The sequence below is a fragment of the Arvicola amphibius genome, chromosome 1 (genome assembly GCF_903992535.2).
Source record: "Arvicola amphibius chromosome 1, mArvAmp1.2, whole genome shotgun sequence".
Classification (NCBI taxonomy): Eukaryota; Metazoa; Chordata; class Mammalia; order Rodentia; family Cricetidae; genus Arvicola; species Arvicola amphibius.
Genome location: NC_052047.1, coordinates 151,828,094 through 151,848,165, shown reverse-complemented (window position 1 = coordinate 151,848,165; position 20,072 = coordinate 151,828,094). Strand labels below are relative to the sequence as shown.

The 20,072-nt window shown below is 44.0% G+C and overlaps 1 protein-coding gene across 3 annotated transcripts; it reads right to left on the bottom strand.

Annotated features, from left to right (window-relative positions):
• Positions 1-1,450: 1,450 nt before the first annotated feature.
• Positions 1,451-19,909, bottom strand: Stx5 (syntaxin 5). Of its 3 annotated transcripts, none has more exons than XM_038336819.1 (11): positions 19,769-19,909; positions 18,846-19,089; positions 18,283-18,353; positions 18,070-18,125; positions 17,792-17,862; positions 12,681-12,797; positions 12,540-12,596; positions 12,316-12,397; positions 11,722-11,828; positions 11,471-11,592; positions 1,451-2,179 (listed from the first exon to the last, which is right to left on the bottom strand). In XM_038336819.1, the coding sequence occupies exons 2-11, from the start codon at positions 19,068-19,070 to the stop codon at positions 2,020-2,022; spliced, it is 1,068 nt and encodes a 355-aa protein (XP_038192747.1). In that variant the 5' UTR covers positions 19,071-19,089; positions 19,769-19,909; the 3' UTR covers positions 1,451-2,019. The 3 variants fall into 3 exon arrangements, with proteins under 3 accessions (XP_038192747.1, XP_038192754.1, XP_041911380.1); XM_038336826.1 differs by lacking the exon at positions 19,769-19,909 and adding an exon at positions 19,463-19,474; XM_042055446.1 differs by lacking the exon at positions 19,769-19,909 and having other exon boundaries at positions 18,846-19,512.
• Between the last annotated feature and the right edge of the window lie 163 nt (positions 19,910-20,072).

Sequence of the window (20,072 nt, the reverse complement as noted above, 5' to 3'; positions counted from 1 at the left end):
CACAGTCCCTGCCGGTGAGATCCCGGCAGCTTGTAAATCGCAGCTGAACTTCTTGCCAGCCCAGGCCTAAGCCCTCCCAGCTTTCCTCGCCTCTACGATGGATTATGACGAAATAGAAAATGGAATGTAAGCTCCACCGAAGCAGGAACCTTAAGTAATGCACAGCTTTTCTTCCTGCAGCACTCCTAGCTCAGTATCTTGCCAAGCATAAAAACCCGTGTGAATTAAAATCTAGTTTCTTGTAGGTCCTTCACAAATTACCCGATCAAAAAGGACAGAATCAGGCCGCGAAGGATGGGCGCACAACTTAATCCTAATATTTGGGTGGCAGAGTTGAAGCCAGCCTGGTCTACATAGAACTTTCGGGAACAGCCAGAGCTATGTAGAGAGATCCTGCTTTTTTTTTAAAAAAAAAAAAAAAACAACTGGGCACGGTGGTGTAGGTCTTCAGTATTTGGGAGCTCAAGGCCAACATTGTCCACATAGCGAATATATGAACAGCCAAAGCTACATAGCAAGACCCTGTCTCAAAAAAAAAAAAAAAAAAAAAAAACCTGTCAGGGATATAGTGAGCATTGGACCTGTCATCATCCCTACTGGGTAGACCCCTCAGCTAGGTAGGCAGGGAAAGTCTCTAACAGTGACACCCCCCCCCCACCCCATCCTCCCTTGAGACAGGGTTTCTCCGGATATTCAGGGGATCCACCCGCCTGTCTCCAGAGCACTAGGATTAAAAGTGTGCCACCACTGGCTAGTGTGATTACAATTTTTAAATAGCAAACCCAAGAACTCTTATAGGAAATAACCTTTAGGCTGGGAGGTGGTGGCTTTATGCCTTTAATGCCTCTGAGGGAGGCAGAGGCAGGTGGACCTCTGTGAGTTCAAGGCCTTCATTGTGGCTAGGACACACTCTATGTTGGCCTGAAGTTCCTGGATCCAGATGCTGCTGAGGGGAGGTGGTTAAGCAGATGGGACAGTAGTAGGCATGGAACAATGACTTCAATACTAATCAGTTCGGACAAAACAGCTCATTAGCCTCCCTTGAGGGTCTGTGTTAGGTGGGTCGCCTCCATTTTCCAGTGACTGGTTTGTATTTGCTGAGGGTCTTAGAAGGTGCCAAAAGCTGGGGACAAGTTCTCTTCTGCTTCCAGCATCAGAGGTCCTGCTTCACTTAGTTCAAGTGATTTGAGAATACAGATGAAAACCGGCCCCAACACTGCTTGAGATGGTCCTGGAAGTTGCCACCCAATGATGAATCCATTTGGCTCCAGTTCAAAGGAAAATTCTTCTAATGAAGTGTTGTTGTATTTGCTCCCTTTCTAGGAGGAAGTTGTGGGTAAAGAGCCCCAAAAGTACCTTGCTTATCCATGGGGCCCTTCAGAGCCACCAACTCTACCCTACTGGTTCTGGTATCGGGCACGACCCCACCCAGAAATGACAACGTCACTAGTGAGGCTGACAGTCTTGTAATTGGGAGGAAACAGGCTGCAGCACATTTGGCAGATTGAGAGTCACCAGTAGCCAAAGTCAGGTTTGTGCAGGCAACTGAAGGGCTCAGAGCCCCCTCACTTCACATGGTGAATAGAGGGAGGCAGTCAAGTTCTAACCTGATGGTAAAATTGGTCCCTGGGATAGTTTTGTCTCCTTGCCTCATTCTCAAGGAGGCAAGGAGGGGCATCATCTCCCCTTGCTGCCAAAGTTATCTTTGGGGGAGGCTGGTAAGGTTTTATAAAAATCTCCTTGTGGAGACAACCTCCTCCACTGGCCCCTAGCTGGCTTCTGCTTCCAGCCACTTCACAGCAGAGTCCAAATCCAGAACCAGTGTGTTTCAAGGGCCTGAGGGTAGGACAGAGTGGCCAGAGACAAGGGCGGGAAACAGGGACACTGGCCATTCTTAGCAGTTCCAAGGAAATGGCCTTTCTCCCAACCACCCTACACAGGCTCAATGGCAACAGTGGCCACCTGCCCTCCCAGGAGGGTCCCAAACCCTCCATGGAGTGCCTCAGAGTGAGTGAGGGTTCAGGCAAGGAAGACCACAAAGATGATGAAGAAGACAATGAGGATGAGGAAGATTTTGACCATGAGCCACCGATTGGAGGTAACTGACTGGAAGTACTTGAGGATCTCTGAATGGGCGGCCTCAACATCCAACTGGGCTCCAAGCACGTTCTCATCGATCCTGGAAACAGCCAGGAGAGAAAACAACATTGGATTAAAAAGAAAGCTGAGGTCATCTATTTACTGCTATGGAAAGGTGATCACAATGCATAGAAATAAAGTGTTTCATGTCATGTGATCTTTTGTGTACAAGTATGAGTATATACAAGATTTTTAGGGTAGTAGACCATGCTTGGCTCTAGTCTGAAACCTTTCTGTCAGTTATTATCTTAAGATTGAGTTATTTAACCAAAGTCTTATTTTCCACATCTGAAAAATGAGATTGCCATAAACAACCCTACCTCCTTTCATGAGGTTTCAATTTTCAGTGAGTTAAATATGAGATGCACCCTAATCTATATGAGTACCTAAAATATCTTTTGTGTGTGTGTGTGTGTATGTGTGTGGTTTTTCAAGATAGGGTTTCTCTGTGTAGCTTTGGAGCCTGTCTTGGAACTTGCTCTGTAGACCAGGCCGGCCTCAAACTCAAAGATCCACCTGAGTGCTGGGATTAAAGGCATGTGCCATCACCACCCGACATAAAATACGTAATTTTTAATCTAGCATTTGCTGATTTTTTTCCAGGTAATGAAAATTTATTACATTTTTTTGTTTTGTTTAGTTTTTTAGCATTTTCAGGACAGGGTTTCTCTGTGTAGCCCTGGCTGTCCTGGAACTCATCATGTAGACCAGACCTGCCTCTGTGTTCCAAGTGCTGGGATTAAATATGTGTGCCACCACACCAGTGAACACTGTTATAAAAGGGGGTAAAGTTCAGACCACTACAGTAAGAAAATTCTGGTTGGGGGATGGGAACAACTTAATATAGACAGCAACTCAAAGAATAATACAAACCTTACATCCAGAGAGCAGTGTCTCTAGGGAACAAGTCCTCAGGGGAAGGATGATTTTGAAAACTTACTGAAGAAAACAAAACCTTCCCCGGACAATCTATGTGAACAATCCTAAAACCCAAATATTGTGGCTGGGCAGATAGCTCAGTAGGAAAAGTGCTTGCTTGGCAACCAAGAGGACCTGAATTTGGATCCCAGTATCCATATAACAAGCTGGCTTTACCTTGTCTATACCCACAATACAGTGGGTGGGTGGAGAAAATAGGAAAAAGTTGGGTTTCGTTGACTACTTGAAAAAACCCAAGTTTCAGGCTAAGGGAGAGAGCCCCTACCTCGAAGAACAGAGTAATAGGGGACATCTGACGCTTTCCTTTAGCCTACAGCACACATGCAAGTTCTAGGGCAGGCTCCAAAGCTACACAGAGAAACCCTGTCTGTTTCAGATGTTTCAGACACCCTGCCTACCTAGAAAGCATGGTGATCTACTAGGACTGCACTGCCTGCTGACATAAAACCTATTTTAACTCATGCAACTACATTCTGTCATGTGTAAAATAATCTCATGGCAAATTATTCAAAACATAACCCCATCAGTAAGCAACGTATGATGAAACACACCCTAGATTTTGCAGAGGGAAGTCCTTGACCTAGAACCCTCTAGGAGCTGAGTATGGCCCAGCTGGGTCCTAGCAATCTGGCTAGAAATGGAAAAGAGCTGGACAGAGGGCTGCAAGCTTAAAGTCCTGAAAAGACAAGCAAAAGGATTAAGCTCACCTCAGCATCTCAATTCAGAAACCTGAATTGTGGTTCTTTTTTATGTTGGAGAGGCTAAAATATCAGGTTCACGGCTGTTGGCAATAGTTACTTTATTTTGCTTTTTGAGATAGGTTCTGAATAGCCTTGGGTCCTAGACCTTATTACATAAACCAGGCTAGCCTCAAACTCAAGAGAGATCCACCTCTGAGTACTTGAGAGAATAAAGGCATATGCCACCATGCATAGCCTTACTCTCCTTTTTTTTCTTTTTACCAGTAATGCATCTCTTTTTTAATTGATATTTATTGAGTTCTACATTTTTCTCTGCTCCCCTCCCTGCCTCTCCCCTCCCCGCTTCAATTCTTCCACAAGGTCCCCATGCTCCCAATTTACTCAGGAGATCTTGTCTTTTTCTACTTTCTACTTCCCATGTAGATTATATCTATGTAAATCTTTCTTAGTGTCTGCTCTTTCTCTCCTTCCTTCCTTCCTTCCTCTCTCCCTCCCTCCCTCCTTCCTTTTTTTGGTTTTTTAAAACAGGGTTTCTCTGTGTAACAGCCCTGGCTACCCTGGAACTCATTTTGTATACCAGGCTGGCCTCATTCTCACAGAGATCTGCCTGCCCCTGCCTCTCAGAATGCTGGAACTAAAGGAGTGCACCACCACCCTAACTACATTTTTTAATGTAGCTTATTTGTTATCTCACAATGAATAAAGCTCATAATGGCTTTAAAGTTCTGAATGGCTTTGCTTAACAAAAATGGATCAACCTTATACATGCAATCTTGTATATAAAAGATTATAGAGGCTGGAAAGATGGCTCAGTGGGTAGAGTACCTGTCTGAGGACCTGACTTCCTTGGGAAGTCCACATGATAGGAGAAACAACTCCACAGTCGCTGTGCTACTTATGCACCTAAACACACCTGCACACACAATCATGCTGGGTTTTTGTTATTTTTGAGAAAAGGTCTCACTGTATAGCCCTGGCTGACCTGGAACTCACTATATACACACACAAAGATCTACCTTCTCCAGAATGCTGGAATAAAGGCATGTGACCATACCTGGTGGGAAAAAAATGTTGTTTTTTATTTTGTTTTTCAGTTAAAAAGGTGTCACAAATAAGGCCAGGAAGGGGTGGTAGGACATGACTTTTAACCTCAGCATTTGGGAGGCAGAGGCAGTTACTCAGTTCCATGCCAGTCAGGGCTACATAATGAGACTATGTCTCATCAAAAAAAAAAAAAAAAAAAAAAAAAAAAAAAAAAAAAAAAAAAAAAAAAAAGACTAAACAAAAAGCAATGGGAAGCAGAGAGCAGGTTGTTGAAAAACCTTCACAATCAAGTACACGTGATCTGTCTCCAGGTAGAGGGTGTTTTGGTTTGTTGTTGTTGTTGTTGTTGCTGTGAGGCAGGGTTTCTCTGTAACAGTCCTGGCTGTCCTGGAATTCGCTCTGTAGACCAGGCTGGCCTTGAACTCATAGAGATCCACCTGCCTCTGCCTCTGGAGTGCTAGGATTAAAGGCGTGTGCTGCCATCACCCAGTTTTGATTGATCTTTAAAACTTATTCCTTTTCATGTGCATTGGTATTGCCAGCATGTAAGCCTGTGTGACAGTGTCTGATTCCCTGAAACTGGAGTTATAGACAGCTGTGAGCTGTCATGTGGGTGCTGGAGATTGAACCAAGGTCCTCTAGTGCTTTTAACCTCTGAGCCATTTCTACAGTCTGGTGCTCCTTCCTGACTATACTGCCTTGTGAAGAAAAAAGGCTGCATTCCTTGTGGTGTCCTATAGCCTGGTTGTCTGTTGGCCTTGTTACTGTTCTTACAAAAAAGAAAAACTTTTGGTTCTCCAATGTTAACTTAGAAAATCAAATACAGGTTCCAGTGACCCCTGCTTAAATTATTTTGTATGGGATACATGAAAGGAGGTGCTATGTATCTTCTGTTGTATTAGAAAATATTTAATGTCAGACTGCCTTTATATCAGGGAACACAGATATCGGATATAGTACCCCACCTCCTTTGGGTTATAAGATCAAACCCAGGACATGTACATGCTAGTCAGTGCTCTACCACTGAATTACATACTCAGTCACTGTTCGTAGCTTTTTTTCCTCTTGAATTAAAAATTCCAGGCAAGAGCCTATGAGATGGCTCAGCAGGTAAGGATGCTTGCCATAAAGCCTGATGGCCTAAGTTTGATCCCTGAAACCCACACCGTAAAAGGAGAGAACCGGTTCCCATATCATGTTGGTCTTAGACCTCCACATGAGGGCTATGACACATGCACACCAACATATATACATACACACAAAATAAATGTAAAAGAGCCAGGTGGTTGTGGCGCATGCCTTTAATCCCAGCATTCGGGAGGCAAAGGCTCTGTGAGTTTGAGGCCAGCCTGGTCTACAGAGTGAGCTCCAGGACTAAATCCATAGCTACTGAGAAACACTGTCTCAAAAAAACAAAAGCACAGGAAACCCTCTTGCACCCTGTTCTGATGTCCATCTCTAGCTGGGTGACACCTTGAGACTTTTCAACATAATGACCAAACCAACTTTGTGACTGTAATTTCCCCTTCCTGAGAAACTTAACCAGATTCTTTTTAAAAATTTTTTTCTAAGATTTATTTACTATGTATACAGTGTTCTGTCTGCATACTAGAAGAGGGCACCAATCTCATTATAGTGACTGTGAGTCACCATGTGGTTGCTGGGAACTGAACTCAGGACCTCTGGAAGAACAGCCAGCGCTCTTAACCTCTGAGTCATCTCTTCAGTCCCCACACCAGATTCCTTTAAGTTCACTATCCTTATGACTGGTGGGTTGTTTTTTGCAAAGGCGGCTGGTCCAGAAGTACACAGCTGAGGCTAACTGATGGTTGTGTCTTTGTCTCCTAGGATTACAATCCATATAGGTTCTCTTTATTGTTGTTTTTAATTTCTACAATGACTTTGATATTTATATTTATTTATTTATTTATTATGTATACAATATTCTGTCTGTGTGTATGCCTTCAGGCCAGAAGAGGGCACCAGACCTCATTACAGATGGTTGTGAGCCACCATGTGGTTGCTGGGAATTGAACGCAGGACCTTTGGAAGAGCAGGCAGTGCTCTTAACCTCTGAGCCATCTCTCCAGCCCCCGATATTTATATTTCTTAAACATTTGCTTTCATTCTCTCTCTCTCTCTCTCTCTCTCTCTCTCTCTCCCTCCCTCTTTGGGTTTTTTTTTTTTTTTTTTGGTTTTCAAGACAGGGTTTCTTTGTGTAGCTTTGGAGCCTTTCCTGGAACTTGTTCTGTAGACCAGGCTGGCCTTGAACTCACAGAGATCTGCCTGCTCCAGCCTGAGTGCTGGGACTAAAGACGTGGGCCACTACTTTTTCAAAGAGGTATGTGGATAAGAAGAACATGTTTGATTTTGGCTTCTTTCCTCCACTCCTCCCTTCCTTCCCTTCCAGTTCCTTATAGCACAAGGGCTGGATGTAGTGCTTTATCATTCATCCATTTGTCAGCTCTTGTTTCTGACATGTGCATGGGTGTGTGTGTGTGTGTGTGTGTAAAATCTGTGTAGCACATGCACGCCTGGTACCTGTAGAGGCAAAAAGAGGGTGTGCTAGGTCCTCTGGAACTGGTATCACAAGTGGTTGTAAGATACCATGTGGGAATTTAGACTCAAACCCAGGTCCTCTGGAGGAGCAGTCAGTGCTGTTTACCACTGAGCCATCTCTCCAGTCACCAGCTTTTAATTCTTTTTGAGACTGAGTTTTATGAAGTTGTCAAAGCAGGCTGGCCTCAAACTCACAATCTTTCCAACCTTAGCCCTCCTGAGTACCAGAATTATAAGTACAAGCAACGAAACCTGACTTTCTTGCTGCATTCTGGAACAAAACTCCTAAAAAAAGTTGTTTATCCTTTTTGCTTACCCCTTTCTTCTGTGGTACCAAGAACTGAATCCACAAGCCTACTAAACCACAGGCAAGTAAGCACTCTGTTATTGTGGACATCCTTAGTTTGTTCTTTGGAACTGGGTCTTAAAATATAGCCCAGACCATGGCCTTGAACTTCCTATGGAACTAATGACCTTTAAACAACTGTCCTCTGCCTCCACCTCCCATGCGCACCACACCAGTCTCCTCACATTTTATTTAACATTTTTTACTTTATTACTTTTTAATATTTATTTTATTTTTACTCCTTTAATCTATGACTGTCTGTACTCTATCTCTTTAAAGACTTTACCTTTTTAAAGCATTGACTTTATGACTCTCTATACTTTTTTCTTCTCTCTTCCAAGCCTACGTACATTTATCCAACACTGACCCATTTATAGGTCTTTTATGTCTGAATCTGTCCTACTGTGTATCTGTAATTCTTTACTGTCCAGGAGCACTTCTTAAAATGCTAAGTGCTTCTTAAAAACTTAAGCTGCTGCGTCATTAATCAGTGTAACATGTTAGTGCCTGCTTACCCGCCCAGTCCAACATGGCGGAGCTGCTTGCGCCTCTGAGCCATGTGCACTGCCCCACTTGTAGGCACACAGCCAGTCCAAGCCACCATTAAGCAAGCTGCAGCAGTCTGCTCACAAACCACACTCAAATGCTCTGTGGCTGGACCTCCAGCCTCAATGAGCCAGAGGTCACGCTGGCAGCACAACCCAGAAAGTGGGCATTTTAGAACTGCGTGGCTTTTTGCTATGGCTGAGTCAGGAAAACCTCTCTTAAAGAAGCTGTGGCACGCTGCCAGCAAACAGCAAAGAGCTATGTTAAACTCTGTATTTTTATGTCTAGAATTTCTTTTCAAACTCTCTCAGTTTTTACATCAATACAACCACGTTGGAGTACCAATTGTTGCAAGGAGGGCTGCTTATTTGTCCTGGCCGCTCAGCCCTGAAATAATCACACAGAAATTGTATAATTAAAACATTGCTTATCCCATTAGCTCTAGTTTCTTATTGGCTAATTCTTACATCTTAATTTAACACATTTCTATTAATCTGTGTATTGCTACGTGGCAGTGGCTTACCAGGTAAAATTCCCAGAGTCTGTCTCCGGTGGATCCATGGTGTCTCTAACGTTTTATTCCTTTTTTTCTTTTTTTAAATATTTATTATGTATACAATATTCTGTCTGTGTGTATGTCTGCAGGCCAGAAAAGGGCACCAGACCTCATTACAGATGGTTGTGAGCCACCATGTGGTTGCCGGGAATTGAACTCAGGACCTTTGGAAGAGCAGGCAATGCTCTTAACCTCTGAGCCATCTCTCCAGCCCCCCGTTTTATTCTTAATTATATGTATTTGTCTGTGGAGGTATTAGATCACCTACAGCTAGAGTTATAGGTGGTTGTAAGTCACTTGATATGAAGGCTACAACCAAACTTGGGTTCTCTGGAAGGGCAGTGAGTGCTCTTAAAGCACTGAGTAATCTCTTCTGCCTCAGATTTGTTGTGTATATGCATGTGAATGGATATGTGTGCATGTGTGTGCACCCAGATGCCAGAACAGTCAGGTATCCTGTTCTGTCAGGCTCTAATTTTCCTGCGAAGAACCTGAGCCTTGCTGCTTTAGCTAGGCTGACTAACCAGTGAGCCCCTTCCATCTGTCTCAGCTCTCCACCTTGCCAATGCTGGAATTTCATGAAATTAAGTCAGGAAGGTGGCACTTGTCTATTATCCTAACATTGAAGAGATGGAGTCAAGGCCAGTCTCAGTTACATAGGAACTACTATACAGTGAATTTAAAGCTAGCCTGAGATAAGATATGAGAGCCTGTCTCAAACAAACAGGCATAAAAATTCACTATTTGAAATTTGAAATTTCTTGGCTTAACAATAGAATGAAGATAACATTGAAAACATGTTTTTTTTTTTGTTTGTTTTTTTGAGACAAGATTTCACCATTAGATCTCACTGGCCTGGAACTTGCTATGTAAACCAGGCCAGCCTCAAATGCAGATATCTAGGAATTGGAGAGATAGCTTAACAATTAAGAGCACTTGCTACTTTTGCAGAGGACCTAAGTTCAATTACCAGTACCCACATGGTGTTTTACAATCAGAAAACTCCAGTTTCCAAGGTTCTGATGGCTTCTTCTGACCTCTGTGGGCACCAGGCACACACATGGCACATATACAAATGCAAGTAAAACACTCATATACATAAAATAAAAAAATAAATCTAAAACCACCAAACCAAAATGACAACAAAACTCAAGAGATCTGCCCGCCTCTACATCTAAAGTACTGAGATTAAAGGCATATGCTACAATACCCGTTCTCATATAATTAAGTTTTTCTAAAGTTAGACTTCTTCACTTGTTTAATGTGTGCTTTCCATGTTTGTATATCACTTGTATGCCTGATGCCTGCGGAGGCCAGGGGAGGGCACTGAATCCCCTTGAACTAGAGTTAAATATGGTTGTGTAACACCATGTGGGTACTAGAAATTGAACCCAAGTCCTCTGGAGAAGGAACAAGTGTTCTTAACTGCTGAGCCATCTCTTGTAATTTTTGAAATAGAGCTTGACTACACTTGTAGAGCTGGCCTTGCACTCCTGAGCTCAAACAATGCTCAAGAATAAAGACTGCATACTGTGCTCCCTTCTTAGCTGGTTTTTTTTTATTACCATGGGGGGGGGGGCACAGAAACAGAAGCAGAAGACAACTCTGTGGTGCTGGTCTCTCGTTTCTCCTTTACCTGACTGCAGTGATCAAACTGATGTCACTAGGCTTGTGTAGAAAGTTCCTATACCCGCTGGGCCAGCTAGTTGGCTCCACCAGTTGCTTTCTTTCCTTCTGTCTACGATTCTGAAGACCGATCCTAAGCCTTCATGTACGGTAGGCAAACACTTTATAACCAGGCTGTACTTCCAGGCCCTCAGTAATTTTTTTTAAAGATTTACTTATTAAGTATACACTGTTCTGCCTGCATTTCAGAAGCAGGCACCAGATCTCATAGATGGTTGTGAGCCACCATGTGGTTGCTGGGAATTGAACTCAGGTCCTCTAGGAAGAGCAGCCAGTGCTCTTAACCTCTGAGCCATCTCTCCAGCCCCTCTTTTTTCTTTTTTAAAAAGGGTCTCTTGCTGGGTGATGGTGGCTCATACCTTTGATTCCATCTCTTGGGAAACAGAGGCAGGCAGATAGAACTCTGTGAGTTGAAGGCCAGCCTGGTCTACAAAGTGAGTTCCAGGACAGCTAGGATTGTTACACAAAGAAACTCTGTCTTCAAAAAAAAAAAAAAAAATTGTTGGGCAGTGGTGGTGCATGCCTTCCATCCCAGCACTCGGGAGGCAGAAGCAGGTTGATCTCTGTGAGTTCGAGGCCAGCCTGGTCTACAGGTTTTTCCAAGATTGGCTTTAAAGCTACGCAGAGAAAAACTGTCTTAGAAAATAAAAGACAAAATTTAAAAAGGGTCTCTCTATGTAGCCCTCCCAGACTGTCTTGGAATTCACTATGTAAACCAGGCTGGCCTCAAACTCATAGGGATCTGCCTGCTTCTGTTTCCAGGACGCTGGGATTAAAAGTGTGCATCACCACATCAGGACCTCTTATTAAGTGATTAGAAGCTGGTGAATTAGGACTCATGGGGGTTAAGGATTCACTCACTCTTCCAAAGACCCCCAAGCTGTACCTGGGAATTTCAAGATGCTAATCCCTGGAGAAGAGAAAGCTCCACTATATGGGGTGAGAGTGGCTCACCTCTGAATAGTTTCCTCCTGTTCTTTAACCATGTGTGCCAACTGCTGAAAAATGGAACCCAGCTCAACGATTGTAGACTCAATGTTCTGCATGGTGTCTGCCCGACTCTGGATGTAGGAATCCTTCAGAAGAAAAAAGCACCATGAACTAGGGCCTGAGTTTTTAAGACCTTTCCACCATGTTACATTCCAAACACTCCAGAACAGAAGACAACAGAGGAGCTGATCCTCTAGATTTCAGAGCCTGGGTACCTGCTCGTCAATGAGTTGAAGTTGCTGGCTTGTTCTAGAGTCCAACATGTCGATGGCCACGTCCCTGGAGGCTTGAGACTCTGCTCCCAAAACTATGGGACCACCCCCTGGAGAAGAAACAGGACACGGCACATTTTAATGATTAAAGGCAGGTTCAGGGTCTGCCATGGTAACACATGACTTTAATCTCTGCACTCCTGAGGCTAAGGCAAAAGGATCTGAGTTTGAGTCTGATCTACATAGCGAGTTCCAGGACAGCCAAGACTACACAGAAAGACCCTACCTCACAACAACAACAAAAAACAATTCAAGGGGCTGGAGAAACGGCTCAGCAGTTAAGAGCCCTGGCTGTTCTTTAAGAGGTCCTGAGGAACCAGATGGTGGCTCACAGCCATCTGTAATAGATCTGGCTCCCTCTTCTGGCCTGCAGGCATATATGCAGGCAGAACACTGTATGCATAATAAATAAATCTTACCAAAAAAAAGCAAGCAATTCAAGTGGAGAATAGTGGCATATGCCTGTTATACTAGCAATAGGGATGCTACCACAGCCAGGACTTAGCTAATAGGCTTCCCATATTGCTTCTGACTTACCAAGGTGGTTGGGGGCAAGAGGCAGGGCCGACACTGGTGCCCGGGAGAACTGTTCCCGACGGTTCCTCTGTTGTTTTAGGTTCTGATGTTGGGGGGAAATGCAAAGGTCCTGAGTCTCTCTGGAAAGTGGGTATGTTGACCCCATGACTCGGGGTAACTTGTCCCTTCCCCTTTTCCACTTGGGTCCATATCACAGATTCCTCCCACCTATAGATCCCACTTACCTCAGTCCTCACTTCTAAAACTGATTTGAAGTCATTGGACATGGAAGCCAGTTTTGACTATAAAAAGCAAGAACAAATGGGTCATTCAAAGAAGGTACTTTGTTATCCCCTTCCTCACTTCTTCCATCCCCAGGGTCTCACCTGCAATGAAACTACAATGGTGTTGGAATGCGTCTGCAGATGCCGGCCACTCTGGCTACCCTTGGCCCTCACAAAATCTTGAAGTTGAGCAATTTGTTTGTTGAGGCTATTGATATCCTGGTAAGAAACCAGAAGAAGAGTATTAAGCAAGAAGTCTTCAGTCATTGACCCCATCTGTGTTACCCCTGGCAGAAAGGACAAGATAAAACCTACTAGTGAAGTGTCTAGTCAGATCAGAAGGTGGCACTAGGACTGTTCAAAGACTGTTCATTCCTTGCAGAAAAAGGAAGTTGATGGTCTCACCATTTGTAAGTGAATGATTTATCTGCCCTCCACCTTTCTGCTATACTTTACGTTGTGAGGGCATAGAACCCTTACAAAGGCCAAAATCTTGTACCTATAGTATGCTGACAGAGTACTTGAATAAAACCCAAGAAAAGGCAAGAATCACCCTACTTTCCTAGAAGTATCAAAGAAGCAAATTTTTACAGAGAATGTCTAATACTGCAAAAGACTTGCTGTGATTTATTCAAAATCACATACAGTGAGTTCATATCACAGCCAATGTGTCACCCACATTCCATTCTCCACAGTGAGGGCAGAGAAAACCCACCCCAACATACTATTACCCAGGGAGGTATCAGAAAGGCGGAGGTGGAAGGCATCAGGAATAGAGTATGAGAGTCAGCAAGACGGCTCAATAGACAAAAGAGCTTGCTGCTATGCCTGGCAACCTGAAGTCAACCCCAGGGACCCATACAAGGGAAAGAGATAACCAACTCTACATGCAGGCCATGACACTCAGATACCACCCCCCCAAAACCACAAACAAATATAATTTTAGAATTTTTAAAGTGAGTATGAGAAATTTAAAGACAAAATTCAGGCATTTCTAGAGGCTTTCTAAGTAGGCCCAACCACACACCTCTCTATAACCCTGGACTCACATTCACTGATGACAGGTCTACCTTTCTAGAGTTTCTGACCAAATGTACTTTTTGTTTGCCATAACAGCTCCTTCCTTTGGCTTCTAGCTTGGGTGAAGTACTATTTCCCAAGCAGAAACTCAAACTGAAAGCTTCTGATCACCCAGATTTCCTTAGTCTACCTACATACCATCAAAAAATATAAGCTAAAATACACTCGACAAATGAGATCACCTGACCAGAACCATAATCTACTAAGTGCTTATTGTGTACTCAGTACTGTGTCAACTATAACGAGAGGCTGGGGGCTGTAGGGCAGCAAACACAGACCCTGGATTTCTTCCCTGCACCCAAACAAAAAAATAAAAAAGCAACAACAAAAAGTCCATTAACTGCTTTTTATTTATTTACTGTTAAGCATCTTACAACGTTCTCTCTTAAATCAGCATAGAAAACTTTTCTACTCCTGGGTGGTGATGGCACACGCCCTTAATCCCAGCACTAGGGAGGCAGAAGCAGGCGGATCTCTGTGAGTTTGAGTCCAGCCTGAAACAAGCAAAAACAAAAACAAAAACAAAAACAAAAAAAAAAGAAAGAAAGAAAAAAAGAAAAAGAAAAGTTTTCTACTTAATACTCAATCAATCCCCTCAAAGTCACATCCCCTCCCTGTCCTTTTCCATTTTAGTAAATGGCACCACCATTCATCAGATGCTCAGCCGGTCACTGTGTTTTTATTTAAAATTCCACCAGAGGTAGGTGAATTGCAATGAATTTAAGGTCAGCCTAAGTAATAGAACGAGACTCTATCTTAAACTACAAATGGGTTCTAGAGTTGGCTCAGTGGTTAAGAGCACTTGTTACTCTTATACAGGACAGGCTCAACTTCCAACACCCATGTTAGCTCAAAACCATCTGTAACTGCAGTTCTAGGCTATTCAATGTCCTCTTCTGGCCTCCAAAGGCATCAAGCACACACATGGTACAAACAGATACATGTACACAAAACACTTATAAACATTATTTAAAATGTTTTTAAGCAGGCTAGAGGTACATGCCTTCAATCATGACACTTGGGAGGCAGAAGTAGTTCTATGAGTTCAAAGCCAGCCTGGTCTACACAGTGAGACCCTGCCTCAATAAATATAATAATAATAATAATAATAATAATAATAATAATAATAATAGTAACAACCCGAGTAACACCTCTATCCTCTTTTTCTTCAAATCCACATGGAACCATCAATTGCTTACAATGAACCCAAATGATTCCAATTTAAACTGTTTTATTTTCCAGTATATATTCTACATCTATCCACATTATCTTCTTTTCTACCTCATATATCCTAACAATCTTCTCTACTCGAAAAACCTCCAATAGCCTTTTTAATGACTGCCTTCTTTCTAGTCTGCCTTCCTATAATCTACTGCCTAAATAGTGGCTCGTATGATCTTCAAAACCAAATCCAAATAAATACATAAAAATAAAGAATATAAAAAAAAAAAAACAGGGCTGGAGAGATGGCTCAGCGGTTAAGAGCATTGCCTGTTCTTCCAAAGGTCCTGAGTTCAATTCCCAGCAACCACATGGTGGCTCACAACCATCTGTAATGAGGTCTGGTGCCCTCTTCTGGCCTGTACGCACACATGGGGACAGAATATTGTATACATAATAAATAAATAAATAAATAAATAAATAAATAAATAAAAAACACAGAACACAAAAAAGCAAATCCAGGGTATTGTCATCCCTCTGCTTGAAAATCTCCCAAGAGCTCATCACTCAACTTAGAATACAACCTTCATGTTTTATGCAGGCCCTCTGTCTGGCCACTGTCTACTTCTCTAGCTGTATTCTGCCCCTGAGGTATGCGGCCCACACTTGAGACCTTTCCTTCTGCTATGCCCATTTTCTGCACTGCATTCCCACTTTCTGGAATGCACTCTCACCAGATCATCAGATGAGCTCCTTTTCCTCACTATTCAGACACAGCTCAAATACTACTTCTTCAGCCAACCAACCCGAAATATTCTGTTTTGAAAATCCATTGTCAGCAACTGACAAAAGCAAACAAATGGGCAGTCGGTGGGGTGTACACCTTTAATTTCAGCAATCGGGAGGCAGAGGCAGATGATCTCTGCGTTTAATTAAGACCAACCTGGTCTACAAAGCAGGCAGATCTTTGAATTTGAGGCCAGCCTGTACTACAGATCGAATTCCAGGACAGTCAGGGCTACACAGAGAAACCCTGTCTTGAACCTCTCTCCCTCAAAAAAGAAAACAAGCAAACAAAATTATCCTCATAAAATCTGTGGGGCAGATATTACTTTTTTCTTTCTTTCCTTTTTTTTTTTTTGGAGCCTGTCCTGGAACTTGCTCTGCAGACCAGGCTAGCCTCGAACTAACCGAGATCCGCCTGCTTCTGCTCCCAAGTGCTGGGATTAAAGGCATGTGCCACCACTGCCCAGGTTTGGGGCAGGTACTTTTATTATCTCTAACTTACTGATAAGACAGTGGCAACTCAGAATTTAGGAGCTCACATATGGTCACAACCTAAGTGGGTGACAAAGCAACTTCAGGTTTTTCAGAAACCAGTGAGATAGTTCTTAAGCGGTTAATAACCCCAACAGCAACCCAAGACTCTTTCACCAGCATAGCACCTCTTAAATGCATTTGCTCTCTGACCTCTGCCACCATATTTGTACTATATAGTCATACCAACTGCCTCCTTAGCCTCTACCCCACCCCATCCATGTTTCAGATCAGACTCTATATGTTGCCCCGACACATGATTCTACACTTGGTTATCGAGGTCCATAACGCTCTTACAAATAGCCACTCAAACAACCAATTTCTTGCTGGCTACTCATTTAGGCAACCAACAGTCAGGGCTGATACTATTATATAAGCACTTGTAATATACCTGTGAACAAGCAGAAAGAAAAATCCTGGACAGGCAGGTGATACATGGTAAAATCCCTGTGCTTGGGAGGCTAAGACAGGAGAATCACAAATTAAACAGCAGCATGTAGTAGCCAGGCATGGTATATGCCTTTAATTGCAGCACTTAAGAGGCAAAGACAGGTGGATCTCTAAGTTCGAGGCTAACCTAGTCTAAAGAGAAAGTTCCAAGACAGCCAGGGATATATAGAGAAATCCTATCTTCAAACAAACAAACAAAAATACACGCCTGGAAGTCTTGAAAACAAAGAACCTGTTCCTGGGGTATCTGAAAATCTTTTGTCTCCCCTCCCACTCTTTTTCTTCTATTGGAAAAGTTGAAAGGATGGAGGGAATGAAGACAAATAAACATAAGGAAATTATAGACAATGGACTTGCTGCTTCTTCTTTAAAATGTTTTATTTGTTTGTTTGTTTGTTTATTTATTTATTTATTTATTTATTTATCATGTATACAATATTCTGTCTGTGTGTATGCCTGCAGGCCAGAAGAGGGCACCAGACCCCATTACAGATGGTTGTGAGCCACCATGTGGTTGCTGGGAATTGAACTCAGGACCTTTGGAAGAGCTGGCAATGCTCTTAACCTCTGAGCCATCTCTCCAGCCCCCTTCTTCTTCTTCTTTTTTTTTTTTTTTTTTTTTTTGAGACAAGATCTTTCTGTATAACTCTGTCTGTCCTAGTCCTGGAGCTCACTATGTAGATCAGGCTGGCCTTGAACTCAGAGATTCCCTACCTCTGCCTCCTGAGTGTTGCGATTAAAGGTACGTGCCACCACCATCCTCTGGCTGACCTCTCCCTTTTCTAATCAACACCTCTACATACAGACCCCTCAGACTGTTTGTTAGGTCCTTCTACTACCTCTACCTAGCTCTGAATCCAGCTCACATTTCATATCCTCTGTCAATCTTTCCCAGCATCCTGGTTCATTCGTCTTTTTGTAGAATCTTTTCTGTACTATCACCTACCCATTTTAAGTGCAGGCCCTTATGCTGTGTAACTCTTAAGAACAGTGAGCCTTTGAAGAAAAGCATCTTGCTTCCCATCTGTTCCATCAGCATCTAGAACAGTGCTTTATAAATGCTAGATGAAGTGTCTACTGACTCAATGGAGGAGCAGGGTGTTTAGACACAGGTCTAGATACTTACCCTAGGGATTCATGGCGATGGAAAATGATGGAAGTAATCTAATTAGAATGCTGGGCTCTCCTGACGGCTAGCAGCTCACCTGTTTGATGATGTATGTTAGCTCCTCAATTTCTACTGCTTTATCATCAAAGAGGGACTTGCGCTTTGCCACTGCAGAGACAGACGAGGTGTTACAACAGGTAAGGGTAATAACAAGGCTCAGAGGGCTAGGAATACAGTTCAGTGGTAGAGGCCTTGCTTTAAGGCCTGGTTTAAAATCCCCAGCACCACAGGAAAAACAAAACCTCCATGAGCCTCACTTCCTAGTACGGTTTCACTGTCCCACTCCCACCTAGGAAAGATCTACCAAACACTCACAGATTGTTAGCTTCTCCAGCTTGGCAAATGTATTGCTGAGATCTTTCCCAATGCGCCTGTAAAGGATCATCAGGGAAAAAGCTGTGGTGAAGGGCAGGAGGTAGGCTCTTTCCATAAGCCCCAACACAACCAACCCCACTCAGCCAAATCAACACAGGCAAATTGACTTCTCAGCCACTGTATCACCCTACCACAAAGCCTCTCTTAACTCACTTGGCCATAAGGGTAAATTCACTGCGTTGTCTGGCAGCACGGAGAGCTGGTTTATTTGTTTGGATTCCATTCTGAAAGGTAATGTCAAAAAGTGACTGCTGTAGTTCCCTTCACGATTCACCACTCCCTCACAATCCCACTAAACACTCTAGTGCTGTTGGCATCAGACAATCTATAAATTTATGAAGGGGTTATAGCCAAGAAAAAAAGTTTTTTCATGAATGAGAAGGCTTAGAGTTTAAAATTAATGAACTGTTGCTAGCTACAGAAGAACAGGGCTATGTAGTAGAAAAATTCAAATATGAGCAAGGAGATTTAAATAAACAGTTTCGCTGTGCTGTGGAACAACGTAACATAGAAGTAGATGCAGGTTTAAATCTTGACTCATCGTTTGTGGTATTCAGAACAAGTTAAACTACTCTTAATCTCTACTGAAGACAATTCTTCCACTCTTACTGGTAATATTCGACAATCTAAGATCTGTAAAGTAAATTTAGATAACTAGCAGATAAAACGTAAGCATTAGTTGGGCTCACACCTGTCTTTCCACTCCGGGTCCTTACCTGACGGCTCTGCAGCGACTTACAGGCGGACAGGAACTCCTGGGTCCGATCCCGGCAGGACATGGTGTCGGGAGGGGAAGGGACCAGGGCCACCGGGGTGGACAAAGGAGCGATGTCGCTGCTGCTACTGATAGCAGTTGCAGGGGACAGAACCTGTGTCTTTGAGAGACCCAGGTAGACACCCTGATCCGTGTTCTTAGATCCGTAGCGTTTCCGCGGGATCATTGAGTCGCATAACCTCGGACTGTTGTGGAGAGGAGAACGTCATTCTCCAGACAGCCTCTTTCCCCAAACTCTTCCCTAAACTAGCAAATCCTCAGGCCCTTTCCCGTATTTGACAGACTTTCGAGCCCAAGGCCACCCGTAGATCCTGCAGCCCGGCCACGGCGAGAAGGGTCAGCTTCCTCCAGGCCCAAGGCTAGCTCCTCAGATTCTCCTTCCAACTTGGCTCTGACGGCCAAAGCACCGGCCGGTGGCCCTAAAGTCGAGAAAATAGCCAGAGCCTGGTCCTGCGGCCCTGAGCCTATAGCCAGACCTTTGCAGTTGGCCCAGATCCTAATCGTGCCCTCTGGTTTACGTGTTTTCCTTCACCCCCTCACGGGAAACCGGCAACCGACCTCCAGAGGTGGACACACTAGGGTGGGCGGAGGGGGGGGGGAACCTCTTAAGTGTTTATTTAAAACAGGAAGTCCCACCTCCATCAAAGTTCCGCCTGTTGGAAGACTGCAGCCACTGATTGGACAGGGCCAACGTCTTTCTCAACAAGGCCTTTTCTGATTGGATAGCGAGGTATGCGCTTTCGCGGAGCCGCCAGCAGGACTTGCCCCTGGCTCCCTTCTTTGCCCCCTCCCCCACCGTCAAGCCGCTGCCCCTGAGCTGAGACGACCGACAAAGACTGGACTCACATTTGAGCGAAGCCCTACCTCCTTTGCTGCCTACCGCCGCCGCCACTGCCACTCTACCCAGGCCGTCGCCGCCTCCTCGCCGGACTTGCAATCCGCCGAAATCGGACCCAAGAGCAGGAGCCGCCACGTCACCCACGCGTAACCCCACCCCCGTGACGTGCCACCGCGCCACGCCCATTTTTCTAAGCCCGGAAACAGGAAGAACACACCCCTGCCCCTGCGAGCTCACCTCCGCTTTCTCATTGGCTAGGTTGCCGCCGAGGCCCCGCCCCTGAGGCGCAGAAACAGATCCCAAGGGGCTGAGCCAGAGGCGCCTTAAAGA

What these genes read in the sequence shown, in the direction of transcription:
- Stx5 (XM_038336819.1), bottom strand. Translation starts at nt 19,070, where the DNA reads ATGATCCCGCGGAAACGCTACGGATCTAAGAACACGGATCAGGGTGTC. An exon ending in AGTCGCTGCAGAGCCGTCAG is followed by an intron (nt 18,354 to 18,845) that starts GTAAGGACCCGG and finishes ATTACCTTTCAG; the next exon opens with AATGGAATCCAAACAAATAA. An exon ending in TAACATACATCATCAAACAG is followed by an intron (nt 12,798 to 17,791) that starts GTGAGCTGCTAG and finishes GTTTCTTACCAG; the next exon opens with GATATCAATAGCCTCAACAA.